Below are 14721 nucleotides of genomic sequence, written 5' to 3' on the forward strand. Positions count from 1 at the left end.
TTCTAGCTAAAATAGCTAGAGACATATACCTGACATCAACTCTAATGATATCAAAAGATGGTATCACAAATAAAATTATTAGCATGTTATAGAATAATAATAATGCTATAAAATTATGATCTGTTACTTGTTGCGCTAAAGCTTCTAACCAAAAAGTTGAAGCTGCAGCAACATCCGCTAAAAATATAGCAGGTCTAAGAAGATTACCTGAACATAAGTAAGCTTTTCTTAGAAAGTATTCAATTTTCCTATCTAAAGGATCCTTAAATGAAGTACTATCTGCCATAGGAATAGTAGTACGTTTAGCAGGAGTAGAGACAGCCCCATTAACCTTAGAGATTTTGTCCCAAAACTCTAATCTGTCAGATGGCACAGGATATAATTGCTTAAACGTTTAGAAGGAGTAAATGAATTACCCAAATTATTCCATTCCCTGGAAATTACTTCAGAAATAGCATCAGGGAGAGAAAACACTTCTGGAATAACTACAGGAGATTTAAAAACCTTATTTAAACGTTTAGATTTAGTATCAAGAGGACCAGAATCCTCTATTTCTAATGCAATTAATACTTCTTTAAGTAAAGAACGAATAAATTCCATCTTGAACAAATACAAAGATTTATCAGCATCAACCTCTGAGACAGAAACCTCTGAACCAGAAGAACCATTATCAGTATCAGAATGATGATGTTCATTTAAAAATTCATCTGAAAAAAGAGAAGTTTTAAAAGACTTTTATGTATACTAGAAGGAGAAATAACAGACATAGCCTTCTTAATGGATTTAAAAAATAAAATCTCTTATGTTATCAGGAACACTCTGAAAATTAGATGTTGACGGAACAGCAACAGGTAATGTAACAGTACTAAAGGAAATTTTATCTGCATTAATAAGTTTGTCATGACATGCAATACAAACAACAGCTGGAGAAACAGATACCAAAAGTTTATAGCAGATACACTTAGCTTGGTAGCTCCAGCACTGGGCAGCGATTTTCCTGAAGTATCTTATGACTCAGTTGCAACGTGGAACATCTTGCAATATGTAAAAGAAAAAACAACATATAAAGCAAAATTGATCAAATTCCTTAAATGACAGTTTCAGGAATGGGAAAAAAATGCCAGTGAACAAGCTTCTAGCAACCAGAAGCAATAAATAATGAGACTTAAATAATGTGGAGACAAAAATGACGCCCATATTTTTTAGCGCCAAAAAAGACGCCCACATTATTTGGCGCCTAAATGCTTTTGGCGCCAAAAATGACGCCACATCCGGAACGCCGACATTTTTGACGCAAAAAAACGTCAAAAAATGACGCAACTTCCGGCGACACGTATGACGCCGGAAACAGAAAAAAAAATTTGCGCCAAAAAAGTCTGCGCCAAAAATGACGCAATAAAATTAAGCATTTTCAGCCCCCGCGAGCCTAACAGCCCACAGGGAAAAAGTCAAATTTTTTAAGGTAAGAAAAAATGATTGAAACAAATGCATTTATCCCAAGTATGAAACTGACTGTCTGAAAATAAGGAATGTTGAACATCCTGAGTCAAGGCAAATAAATGTTTGAATACATATATTTAGAACTTTATAAAAAAGTGCCTAACCATAGCTTAGAGTGTCACAGAAAATAAGCTTACTTACTTACCCCAGGACACTCATCTACATGTTGTAGAAAGCCAAACCAGTACTGAAACGAAAATCAGCAGAGGTAATGGTATATATATATATATATAAGAGTATATCGTCGATCTGAAAAGGGAGGTAAGAGATGAATCTCTACGACCGATAACAGAGAACCTATGAAATAGACCCCGTAGAAGGAGATCATTGCATTCAAATAGGCAATACTCTCCTCACATCCCTCTGACATTCACTGCACGCTGAGAGGAAAACCGGGCTCCAACCTGCTGCGGAGCGCATATCAACGTAGAATCTAGCACAAACTTACTTCACCACCTCCATAGGAGGCAAAGTTTGTAAAACTGAATTGTGGGTGTGGTGAGGGGTGTATTTATAGGCATTTTAAGGTTTGGGAAACTTTGCCCCTCCTGGTAGGAATGTATATCCCATACGTCACTAGCTCATGGACTCTTGCTAATTACATGAAAGAAATCTCTCCCTCAGACAGCAAATCCCTCATCCCTACCTCAGAACATTGTGAGGGAATATCTGATACGGCAACTAAAGCGTCAGAAGGCTCAGCATTTGTTCTTAACCCAGAGCTCCTGCGCTTCCCTTGCAACCCAGGCAGCTTAGATAAAACACAGAAACAGCAAAGTCCAGCGCACCCGGCAGCAATGAGACTCAACAAATAAATGTTCCAAGTAGTTTACCTGTTTATTTTGAACACGTGGAACAAATGGCTAAACAAGCCTAATATGTCAAATGGCAAAGTACTCCAACACGTAAGGAAAAGACAGCATATGACAGGCAGCAGGATAGGGAAAAAAAAATAGGTCAGACGCGTTTCCTTATGTTGCTACATAGTAATCCTCAGTGACCATGTCTGTTTCCCACAATTCAGTGCCTTAAATACACAACTGTTGTGCAATCACAGCACTGAAAGGGCTTATTAATGTATAGCCAATCATTAAGGACAAGTAAATATGGGCGAAACAAATCACTGGAGTTACAACGTATCAACCAAAAAAATATATATATGTGCTTACAAAGTATTTAACAAGCGTATACATATGATCAATTAGGCACTATAAAGATACACAAATAATGTAAACACAATTATACAAATATAATAAATGAAAAATAAAAAAATATAAAAATGAAAAATATTTGTACAAAAGTATGAACTTAAATACACTTCTAATTTCACAAAAAATAGTGCCACATTAGATTTAAAAAAATAAATTCTAATGATACTAAGTCAAAATACCAAAATCAAAAAGCAAAAACCTGTATAGAGTAAAAAAGATAGTAAAAAATAATAAGAAGAACTCTATTGATCTACAAATAATCTTACATCCCAATCAAAATTTAACCCTGCCGGCACTCTAGTGCCCAACTGAAAAATCCAATATACTCCTCTTTTACTAAGAGCAGTACCTCTATTTCCACCTCTTGGGTGTCTAGAGATCAATTGGATTGCTTGGAATGTCAGCAATGAACTATCAGAATTGTGGTGTCTTTTGAAATGCAGGGAGATGGGGGTAGTGGACTCTGGGTCCTCAATTAAGCGTAAATGCTCAAGAAAGCGATCCTTTAACGCACGTGTCGTTTGTCCCACGTACTGCCTGAAGCACCCCCTGCAGGTCAAAAGATATATGACATAACAAGAATTGTATGTCATATGTTCACGAATTTCAAATATCTTGTGGTTGTTGCTTGATGTAAAACTAGTGCCAAAAGACGCATAGGCACAGGACTTACATCTCTTACTGCCACATTTGAAGAAACCAGGTTTGATTGAAAGCCAATTTCTTTGTGACTGTTGCCGTGGCAACATAGAGGGAGACAGTATGCTCCCTAGTGTTTGAGCCCTACGAGAAACAAAGCAAACACCCTCTTTAACTATATCAACCAGGTTATCATCAGTAGTCAATATAGGGAGTGCCTTCCTGATTATATCACAGATTTTGCCATATTCCATGCTGTAAGAAGTGATAAATTTTAATTGTTTGAACCTATCTGTATTCTTTGATCTACCCGACACAAAAAGATCTTTTCTGTCAAGAAGATCAATATCTCGTTTAGTTTGTTGTAGACAATTAGGAGAATACCCTCTCTGGGCTAACCTTTCAGTTAGTTCACTGGAATGTTTCTCATAGCTCGATTGGTTAGTGCAGTTACGCTTAACCCTTATGTACTGACTATTAGGGATAGACTGTATGGTGTGCTTTGGATGACATGATTTGGCATTCAAAATTGTATTTCCAGATATAGGTTTACGGAACAATTCAATATCAATACATGAAGACTGGAGATTGGAGTGTAACTCAATGTCCAAAAAGGAAATTGAATGTTTGTCACTTTCCATAGTGAACTGTAGATTCAGTGCATTGTTCTGTAAGTAGGCTAGAAACGATTCAAGGAGATCTGCCGGACCCTTCCAAATCAACAAAATATCGTCGATGTGTTGTGGGAAACAGACATGGTCACTGAGGATTACTATGTAGCAACATAAGGAAACGCGTCTGACCTATTTTTTTTCCCTATCCTGCTGCCTGTCATATGCTGTCTTTTCCTTACGTGTTGGAGTACTTTGCCATTTGGCATATTAGGCTTGTTTAGCCCTTTGTTCCACATGTTCAAAATAAACAGGTAAACTACTTGGCACATTTATTTGTTGAGTCTCATTGCTGCCGGGTGCGCTGGACTTTGCTGTTTCTGTGTTTGTCTGGTGGGCGTGGATGGAGAGCTCCATGTTCCTTTGCACCGGAGCAGATGAGTGAATACTGATACGTCATCACGGACGTCAAGCAAGAGGGTGTGTTCACTACGTGAAGAGCGTCACGTGATCGGATCTGACACGCTGTTTGTGTCTGAGCTCTTCCCTAGCTGAGAGAGCTTAGATAAAACCTCTGTGAGGGTAGTATTCATAGCTGAAGCCATATCTTGCAAGGTGAAACAATTAGACGCACTAGAAGTCTTCGGCGTCGCTTGTGCGGGCTTTACTGGTTGTGACACTTGGGGAGAACTAGATGGCAAAACCTGATTTCCTTCTGTCTGAGAATCATCTAATGCCAAACTTTTATAAATCAAAATATGCCGTTTGCAATTTATAGACATATCAGTACAAGTGGGACACATTCTAAGAGGGGGTTCCACAATGGCTTCTAAACAAATTGAACAATGCGTCTCCTCAGTGTCAGACATGTTTAACAGGCTAGTAATAATGCAAGCAAGCTTGGAAAACACTTTATTTAATGAAAAAAACACAATTTGCAAAAACGTTACTGTGCCTTTGAGGGAAAAAAAGGCATACACAAACTGCAAAACAGGTTAAAATTGCTTCAATGTTTCAGAAATTTTAACAGTGTACCCCCACTAAGCTTTAGAAGGATTGCATCACAAGTTAATAAGCAATAAACCCCCAAATGAAAAAAACGGATTTAAATATGTCTAAAACCGGTTAAAACCCCTGTTAGCACCTTGCCACAGCTCTGCTGTGGCCCTACCTGCCCTTAGGAAGCAATAATATGGGGTTTAAAGCGTCAATTAGTCCCTCAGAAGTCTCTCAGGACCTCAGGAGAAGTTGCTTGTAAATGTAGGCCCCGCCTGCTGGGGCCTACACAAAACTAACAAACCCTGCCTTAAAGCCATGTGGGTTATAAACAACCCCAAAGAACCCTCAAGCAAATGTCCCATAAATCAGAAAACGTTACTCCCAGACACAAAAACGCTTGTCCCAAATGCACATAAACTGAGTGCCCACAAAAAAACAAAATTTATGCTTGTGGGATATTCTCCTTCCCAACAGGAACCTGCAAGAGGACACCCACAGCAGAGCTCTCTATATAGCTCCTCCCCTAACTGCCACCCCCAGTCATTCGACCGAAGACAAGCAAGAAAATGGAGAAACTATAGGGTGCAGTGGTGACTGTAGTTTAAAAATAAAAAACACCTGCCTTAAAGTGACAGGGCGGGCCGTGGACTGGAGACACCACAAGAGAAAGAAATTTATCAGGTAAGCATAAATTTTGTTTTCTCTTGTAAGGTGTATCCAGTCCACAGGTTCATCCATCACTTGTGGGATACCAATACCAAAGCTTTAGGACACGGATGAAGGGAGGGACAAGGCAGGCACTTAAACGGAAGGCACCACTGCCTGCAAGACCTTTCTCACAAAATAGCCTCTGAGGAAGCAAAAGTATCAAATTTGTAAAATTTAGAAAAAGTATGAAGCGAAGACCAAGTCGCCGCATTACAAATCTGTTCAACAGAGGCCTCATGTTTAAAAGCCCATGTGGAAGCTACCGCTCTAGTAGAATGAGCTGTAATTCTTTGAGGAGGCTGCTGGCCAGCAGTCTCATAAGCTAAATGGATTATGCTTCTCAGCCAAAAAGAAAGAGAAGTTGCCAAAGCCTTTTGGCCTCTCCTCTTTCCAGAGTAGACGACAAACAATGCAGATGTTTGACGAAAATCCTTAGTAGCTTACAAATAAAACTTAAAAGCACAAACCACTTCAAGATTGTGTAAAAGACGTTCCTTCTTTGAAGAAGGATTAGGACACAGTGACGGAACAACAATTTCCTGATTGATATTCCTATTAGATACTACCTTAGGAAGAAACCCAGGTTTGGTACGCAAAACTACATTATCTGCATGGAAGATCAGATAAGGGGAATCACACTGCAAGGCAGATAAAACTGAAACTCTTAGAACCGAAGAGATAGCTACTAAAAACAGAACTTTCCAAGATAAAAGCTTGATATCTATGGAATGCAAGGGTTCAAACGGAACCCCTTGAAGAACTTTAAGAACTAAATTTAAACTCCATGGCGGAGCAACAGGTTTAAACACAGGCCTGATTCTAACCAAAGCCTGACAAAACGCCTGAACGTCTGGAACATCAGCCAGGCGCTTGTGCAAAAGTATAGACAGAGCAGAAATCTGTCCCTTTAAGGAACTAGCCGATAATCCCTTTTCCAATCCTTCTTGGAGAAAAGATAGTATCCTAGGAATCCTGACCTTACTCCACGAGTAACCCTTGGATTCACACCAATGAAGATATTTACACCATATCTTATGATAGATTTTCCTGGTGACAGGCTTTTGAGCCTGAATCAAGGTATCAATGACCGACTCGGAGAAACCACGTTTTGATAAAATCAAGTGTTCAATCTCCCAAGCAGTCAGAATTAGATTTGGATGTTTGAATGGACCTTGGAGTAGAAGGTCCTGCCTCAGCGGCAGATTCCATGGTGGAGAGGATGACATGTCCACCAGATCCGCATACCAAGTCCTGCGTAGCCACGCAGGCGCTATCAAAACCACCGAAGCTCTCTCCTGCTTGATCTTGGCAATCAGACGAGGGAGGAGAGGAAACGGTGGAAACGCATAAACCAGGTTGAAGGACCAGGGCACTGCTACAGCATCTATCAGCGCTGACTGGGGATCCCTTGACCTGGACCCGTAACAAGGAAGCTTGGCGTTCTGACGAGACGCCATCAGATCCAGTTCTGGTTTGCCCCAAAGTTGAATCAGCTGGGCAAATACCTCCGGAAAGAGCTCCCACTCCCCCGGATGAAAAGTCTGCCGACTTAGAAAATCCGCCTCCAAGTTCTCTACTCCTGGGATATGGATAGCTGAGAGATGGCAAGAGTGAACCTCTGCCCATAGAATTATCTTGGAAACCTCCATCATTGCCAGGGGACTCCTTGTTCCCCCCTGATGGTTGATATAGGCTACAGTCATGATATTGTCCGACTGAAATCTGATGAACTTGTCCGCAGCTAGTTGAGGCCAAGCCTGAAGAGCATTGAATATCGCTCTTAGTTCCAGAATGTTTATCGGAAGGAGGGCTTTCTCCTGAGTCCACGAACCCTGAGCCTTCAGGGAGTTCCAGACTGCGCCCCAGCCCAGAAGGCTGGCATCTGTCGTCACTATAGTCCACTCTGGCCTGCGGAAACTCGTTCCCCTGGACAGATGGACCCGAGATAACCACCAGAGAAGAGAATCCATGGTCTCTTGATCAAGATTTAACAGAGGAGATAAATCTGTTTAGTCCCCATCCCACTGATTGAGCATGCAAAGTTGCAGTGGTCTGAGATGTAGTCGGGCAAACGGAACTATGTCCATTGCCGCTACCATTAGGCCGATCATTTCCATACACTGAGCCACTGATGGCCGAGAAGTGGAATGAAGAGCACGGCAAGAAGTTAGAAGTTTTGATATCCTGACTTCTTTCAGAAAAATTTTCATTTCTACTGAATCTATCAGAGTTCCTAGGAAGGAAACTCTTGTGAGAGGAGAGAGAGAACTCTTTTCTATGTTCAATTTCCACCCGTGAGACCTCAGAAAGGCCAGAACAATGTCCGTATGGGACTTGGCGATTTGAAAAGTCGACGCCTGAATCAGAATGTCGTCTAGGTAAGGGGCTACCGCTATGCCCCGCGGCCTTAGAGCCGCCAGAAGGGACCCTAGAACCTTCGTAAAGATTCTTGGTGCCGTGGCTAACCCGAAGGGAAGAGCCACAAACTGGTAATGCCTGTCTAGGAAGGCGAACCTGAGGAACTGATGATGATCTTTGTGAATCGGAATGTGGAGATAAGCATCCTTTAAGTCCACAGTAGTCATATATTGCCCCTCCTGGATCATAGGGAAGATGGTTCGGATTGTCTCCATCTTGAAGGATGGGACCCTGAGAAATTTATTTAGGATCTTGAGATCAAGATAGGTCTGAAAGTTCCCTCTTTTTTGGGAACTATAAACAGGTTTGAATAAAAACCCAGCCCCTGTTCCGCTCTTGGAAATGGGTGGATCATTCCATAACCAGTAGGTCTTGAACGCAACGTAAGAATGCCTCTCTTTATCTGGTTTACAGATAGTTGTGAGAGATGAAATCTCCCCTTTGGAGATGAACCTTTGAATTCCCGAAGATATCCCTGGGAAACAATCTCTAGCGCTCAGGGATTCTGGACGTTTCTTGCCCAAGCCTGGGCGAAGAGAGAAAGTCTGCCCCCTACTAGATCCGGTCCCGGATCGGGGGCAACTCCTTCATGCTGTCTTAGAGGCAGCCACAGGTTTCTTGGCCTGCTTCCCCTTGTTCCAAGCCTGGTTAGGTCTCCAGACTGTTTTGGACTGGGCGAAATTTCCCTCTTGTTTTGCATTAGAGGAAACAGACTGCGCCACTCTTGAAGTTTCGGAAAGGAACGAAAATTATTCTGTTTGGTCCTCTTATTTGACCTATCCTGAGGAAGGGCGTGACCTTTTCCTCCAGTAATATCAGAAATGATCTCCTTCAGACCGGGCCCGAAAAGGGTCTGTCCAAAGGGGATGTTAAGAAGCTTAGACTTTGAAGTAACGTCTGCTGACCAGGACTTAAACCATAGCGCCCTAAGCGCCAAAATGGCAAAACCTGAATTCTTAGCCATTAGATTGGTTAACTGAAAAATGGCGTCAGAAATAAAGGAATTAGCTAACTTAAGAGCTTTAATCCTGTCTAGAATGTTGTCTAGCGGAGTCTCCACCTGCAGAGCCTCCTCAAGAGACTCGAACCAAAAAGCCGCTGCAGCAGTAACTGGGGCTATGCATGCAAGCGGCTGGAGAATTAAACCTTGATGAATAAAAATTTTCTTAAGGAGACCCTCCAATTTTTTATCGATAGGATCTAGGAAAGCACAACTGTCCTCGACGGGGATAGTTGTACGCTTAGCTAGGGTAGAGACTGCTCCCTCCACCTTAGGGACTGTCTGCCACAAGTCCCGTACGGCGGCATCTATGGGAAACATCTTTTTGAAAGCAGGAGGGGGAGAGAACGGCACACCTGGTCTATCCCATTCCTTAGTAATAATTTCCAAAAACCTCTTAGGGACTGGAAAAACATCAGTGTAAACAGGCACTGCAAAGTATTTGTCCATTTTACACAATTTCTCTGGAACCCCAATGGGGTCACAATCATCCAGAGTCGCTAAAACCTCCCTAAGCAATAAGCGGAGGTGTTCAAGCTTAAATTTAAACGCTGTCATTTCAGAATCAGACTTAAGATACGCCTTCCCTGAGTCTGAAATGTCACCCACAGATAGAAGCTCACCTGCCTCGGCTTCTGAGTATTGTGAGGTTATATCGGACACAGGCATTAAAGCGTCAGAAAGCTCTGTATTAGTTCTAGCCCCAGAGCTGTCTCGCTTTCCTTGTAACCCTGGCAGTTTGGAAAATACCTCTGTGAGGGTAGCATTCATGACTGCCGCCATGTCCTGTAAGGTAAAAAATTAGACGCGCTAGATGTACTTGGCGTCACTTGAGCGGGAGTTATAGGTTCTGACACATGGGGAGAGCTAGAAGGCATAATCTCCCTTTTTTCAGTCAGAGAATCCCCTGGAGATAAATCTTTAAGCACCATAATATGGTCTTTATAGTTTATAGAAATTTCAGTACATTTGGTACACATTCTAAGAGGGGGTTCCACCATGGCTTCTAAACATACTGAACAAGGAGTTTCCTCTATGTCAGACATGTTTAACAGACTAGTAATGAGACAAGCAAGCTTGGAAAACACTTTAATAAAGGTGAAACAGCAATTAAACAAAAACGTTACTGTGCCTTTAAGAGAGAAAAAACTAACACTTAAACTGCAAAACAGTGTAAAAATATAGTAAAGTCTTTGAAATTTTTACAGTGTGTGTAAGGGACTAAAGCAACATTGCACCCACTTGCAAATGGATGATTAACCCCTTAGGCCCCAAACCGGATTTAAAAACGTGAAAAAAACATTACAAGACAGTTAAGCACCCTGCCACAGCTCTGCTGAGGCTCCTACCAGCCCTCAAGTACGATTTTGTGCAGAAATAAACCCCTTATAATGGTCCTCAGGTGCCAGAGGACTCCTCTAGGGAAGCTGGATGTCTCAGTCTGAATTAAAACTGCACATTTAGAGCGCTAAAATAGGCCCCTCCCACCTTGTACTGGATGCCAGAGGGGCCTTAAGAAAATACTCCTAGGAGTATCTGATTAGCCATGTGGAAACTAGGCCCCAAATAAAGAGTTATCTCCCTCAGAGAAAAAACGTCCTATTTTTGAATTCATGTAAACGTTTAACTGTCACTAAGTAATAAGAGTATTACCCTGTTTTGTAAGCATGATCCCAGTCGCTGTTAAATCACTGTATCAGGCTTACCTCAAATACACAAGGCTCTGTCAGCATTTTCTAGAACTCATTCATCTCTCTAGAAATAAATATACTGAACATACCTCAAAGCAGGTAATCTGCAGACCGTTCCCCCAACTGAACTTTACTCTTCCTGCTTAGAGCCAGCAAAGGAGAATGACTGGGGGGTGGAGTTAAGGGGGGAGCTATATAGACAGCTCTGCTGTGGTGCTCTCTTTGCTACTTCCTGTCAAGAAGGACAATATCCCACAAGTTAGGATGAATCTGTGGACTCGGTACATCATGCGAAAGAAAGAACCAGTATGTTCCGTATCAGCCTAAGAGCTCAAACGTTCTTACATGTAGGCAGTCGAAATCGCATAACAAATACGATTAAAAAACCCCCACTGTTCAATAATCCCCCTCAGGAGATATTAACCCTTGATTCCATAAAGATAAAGGAGTCCCACTGTGACCCTGTCTTTTTATTGTTAACATGTGTAAAGTAATGAAACAATCTTACCGGAATCTATGCGCTTCTGACATGGACTTAAATGAAGAAAGCAAGCAGCGAAACTCATCAACGCTGATTGCTTAAAGGATTACTTTCTGTTATAATTATTAAGCTAAACAACTAACATATTAAAGGTAATAAACATTAATTAAAACCTACTGACCTATATTTTCTCCAAAACAAAGTTTCATAACGTTCTAAAAGTTATATCTTTTATTCGCCGATGATGTCACATTATCCTGCCCACTATTTTCAGCACTGCATGTTCAAAATACTTAAACCAATACGTTTGTGTTTAAAGCGCCATTTTGAAACCTAGGTATTGTAAACGGATTGGTACAGAGCAAAGGATACCCACGGAGTGGGTTTGGAAAACAATTAAATTTGCAGACAAGATTTCTGATATACCGTAGAGATATGTTAATGAAATGCTATTGATAAAAAGCGTATTTGGGGTAGTTAGTTAGTAACAGGCATAGAAAATATTTACTTACAGTGGCCCTTTAAGGAGCTGTTAATATGAGTCTGGATGGGTTCTCAGAAAGACACTCCCTGCATCTCCAGACTCTAACTTTCATCAATGCTCTGACAGGCTGACACTACTATTTAAAACTCCAGTCCCATCTCGAAGATTACTACCATCCATAAGGAACTACTCTGAAATCTTTTGACACGTCTCTGCCAACCTCCTGTGACGAAAGGCAAAGAATAACTGGGGGATGAAGGGAGTGGGGGAGGTATTTAAGCCCTTGGCTGGGGTGTCCGTCTCCTCCTGGTGGCCAGGTTCTGTATTTCCCACAAGGAATGAAGCTGTGGACTCTCCTCATATTAAGATGGAAATTAGTTACATAGCCAAGCTGTCTGGAATAGTCTGAGCCCTCCCCTCCCCTTCATCAGTGTTTAGCATCAGAAAAAAAGGCATTGTATTTCAACTGAGTTCATAAAAGCTTATTTTCTTCTAGGCATGCTCCAGCAGATGTGTTAAAGTCTTGCATTCTACCAAATCACAGCTTGATATAGATGCAGCCATTAAAGGAATTGTGTGGGGGGAGTTAGAGCTGTACAATTCGGAAACTTAAAAAAGGGTTAATGGCAAGGAACTGCAGTATAAATTTGCAGGTAAAGTAATTAAAGTGCATATTGTATTTTGTCTCTATCCCAACTTGTGTTATGTCCCTTTAAATCAAAAACTGTATTTGCACAGTTGCCTTATAAGATTTCTTTATCAAGACAAAATCCATTTTGTTTACCTCTAGTAACTGAGGGTTGGTATATTGAAGGGCTGCCATTTCCTGTTCAATCTCTGCTTGGTTTTTCTTTTTTTCATCAACTTTTGTCTCTTCCTTTCGATCCGAAACTGATTCTGATGGTGGCATAAGAGGCACTTTATTCTGCATCCATGCCTGGGGAACAAAGTAAGAAAGGATACAAATGGTAATGTATTTGTAAGTGTTAACAGGTTGTTGAATAAACAAAGCAAAATTATGCATGGTTTCCAATATTTATACAAACTATCGTTACAAAATGCTTTTAACTGAAACATCATTCTAGGTACTTACTTGTTGAAACTGGGCCGGGATAGGTTTGGCATAAGGAACTTTTTTCTGAGGTACCTTCTTCTGATCTTTTTGCATGACCTCATCCATTCCCCAGTCCAGTCCTGGAATTGTCATCTCCACTGCACTGGTCTCCTCTTTACCTTAAACACAACAAAAAATATAATTTTACAAAAGACAGCTCACAATTTAAAGAGCTAGTTAGTTAAATAATGTAACAACTTTTAGGCAGGAAACTTTCATAAAACAGAAAACTTCTACTTATCCTATAGGAAAGAGCATGGTTTTGTCTTCAATTGTTCCCTATCCTTCCTGCTGACCTGTTTTATACATTACTAACTACATAATGTACTAAATTCCTGTTTTTCTCTATGTCTCCCTTTCTCTTTTTTTTTAGATATATACACATACAGTATATATATATATATATATATATATATATATATATATATATATATATATATATAGAGAGAGAGAGAGAGAGACACACACATACACAGTGTGTGTATATATATATATATATATATATATATATATATATATATATATACACACACATATATATATATATATATATATATATATATACACACACATATATATATATATATACACACATATATACACACACATATATATATATATATATACACACATAAAGTGGTGACTGGCTAAGCAGAATATGGCCATATTGTGTGACTAAGTTCCCAATATTATTTAAAAAAGAATAGTTGTCTCTTGATGTATTTGCAGGCAATTTTTTGCAGCAGTAAAAAATATGTTGTGCTTTGGAAAATGGATGTGCGCCGATACCTCTGTTTGTATATATACACACACACATATATATATATATATATATATATATATATATATATATATATATATATATATATATATATATATATATAGTACAGATTATAGAATACCTAGGGACAGAGGGTCCACAGGTAAGCCCCAAAAGCGCTACCAGCAAGGGATACCCGACTACTATAATCCTATATAATAAAAGGCCAAGTGTGTGTGTTCGAAGCGGTCATGCGCAGTAGAACAGTAGGACAAACACACCTGGCGCTATGTGGTGGAGTGGGCGTGGCCGGGGAGGAGTGGGTGTGGCCGGGTGGGTTTTAAGTGGGTGTGGCTGGCGGGTGCGGTGTGGGTGTGGCTGGCGGGTGTGGAGTGGGTGTGGCGGGGCGGGTGCAACATGGGCGTGGCCGGGCGTGACACGAACGGGGCCAGACGTGATGCGGGGCATGACGCGGGCGGGGTCGGATGCCGAGAGACAGAGAGCTCTAAAGATGGGGGATAGAGAGAGCAGAAGAGGGGGGGGGGGATAGAGAGAGCAGAAGAGGGGGGGGGATAGAGAGAGCAGAAGAGGGGGGGGGATAGAGAGAGCAGAAAAGGGGGGGGGATAGAGAGAGCAGAAGAGGGGGGGGATAGAGAGAGCAGAAGAGGGGGGGGATAGAGAGAGCAGAAGAGGGGGGGATAGAGAGAGCAGAAGAGGGGGGGGATAGAGAGAGCAGAAGAGGGGGGATAGAGAGAGCAGAAGAGGGGGGGAAAGAGAGAGCAGAAGAGGGGGGGAAAGAGAGAGCAGAAGAGGGGGGGAAAGAGAGAGCAGAAGAGGGGGGGAAAGAGAGAGCAGAAGAGGGGGGGAAAGAGAGAGCAGAAGAGGGGGGGAAAGAGAGAGCAGAAGAGGGGGGGATAGAGAGAGCAGAAGAGGGGGGGGGATAGAGAGAGCAGAAGGGGGGGGGATAGAGAGAGCAGAAGAGGGGGGGGATAGAGAGAGCAGAAGGGGGGGGGGATAGAGAAAGCAGAAGAGGGGGGGGATAGAGAAAGCAGAAGAGGGGGGGATAGAGAGAGCAGAAGAGGGGGGGGATAGAGAGAGCAGAAGA

At 41.5% G+C, this 14721-nt stretch overlaps 1 protein-coding gene across 3 annotated transcripts in view; it reads right to left on the bottom strand.

Moving 5' to 3' along the window:
* The window catches only part of WDR33 (WD repeat domain 33), a 635894-nt gene that overhangs the window by 248236 nt on the left and 372937 nt on the right, over nucleotides 1–14721 (bottom strand). For all 3 annotated transcript variants that reach the window (XM_053709945.1, XM_053709944.1, XM_053709943.1), the window contains exons 14-15: nucleotides 12836–12975; nucleotides 12527–12679 (exon numbers count right to left, since the gene is read on the bottom strand). In XM_053709945.1, the coding sequence (XP_053565920.1) occupies nucleotides 12527–12679; nucleotides 12836–12975 (293 nt within the window). The remainder of the gene's footprint in view (nucleotides 1–12526; nucleotides 12680–12835; nucleotides 12976–14721) is intronic.

The sequence above is a fragment of the Bombina bombina genome, chromosome 4 (genome assembly GCF_027579735.1).
Source record: "Bombina bombina isolate aBomBom1 chromosome 4, aBomBom1.pri, whole genome shotgun sequence".
Classification (NCBI taxonomy): domain Eukaryota; kingdom Metazoa; phylum Chordata; class Amphibia; order Anura; family Bombinatoridae; genus Bombina; species Bombina bombina.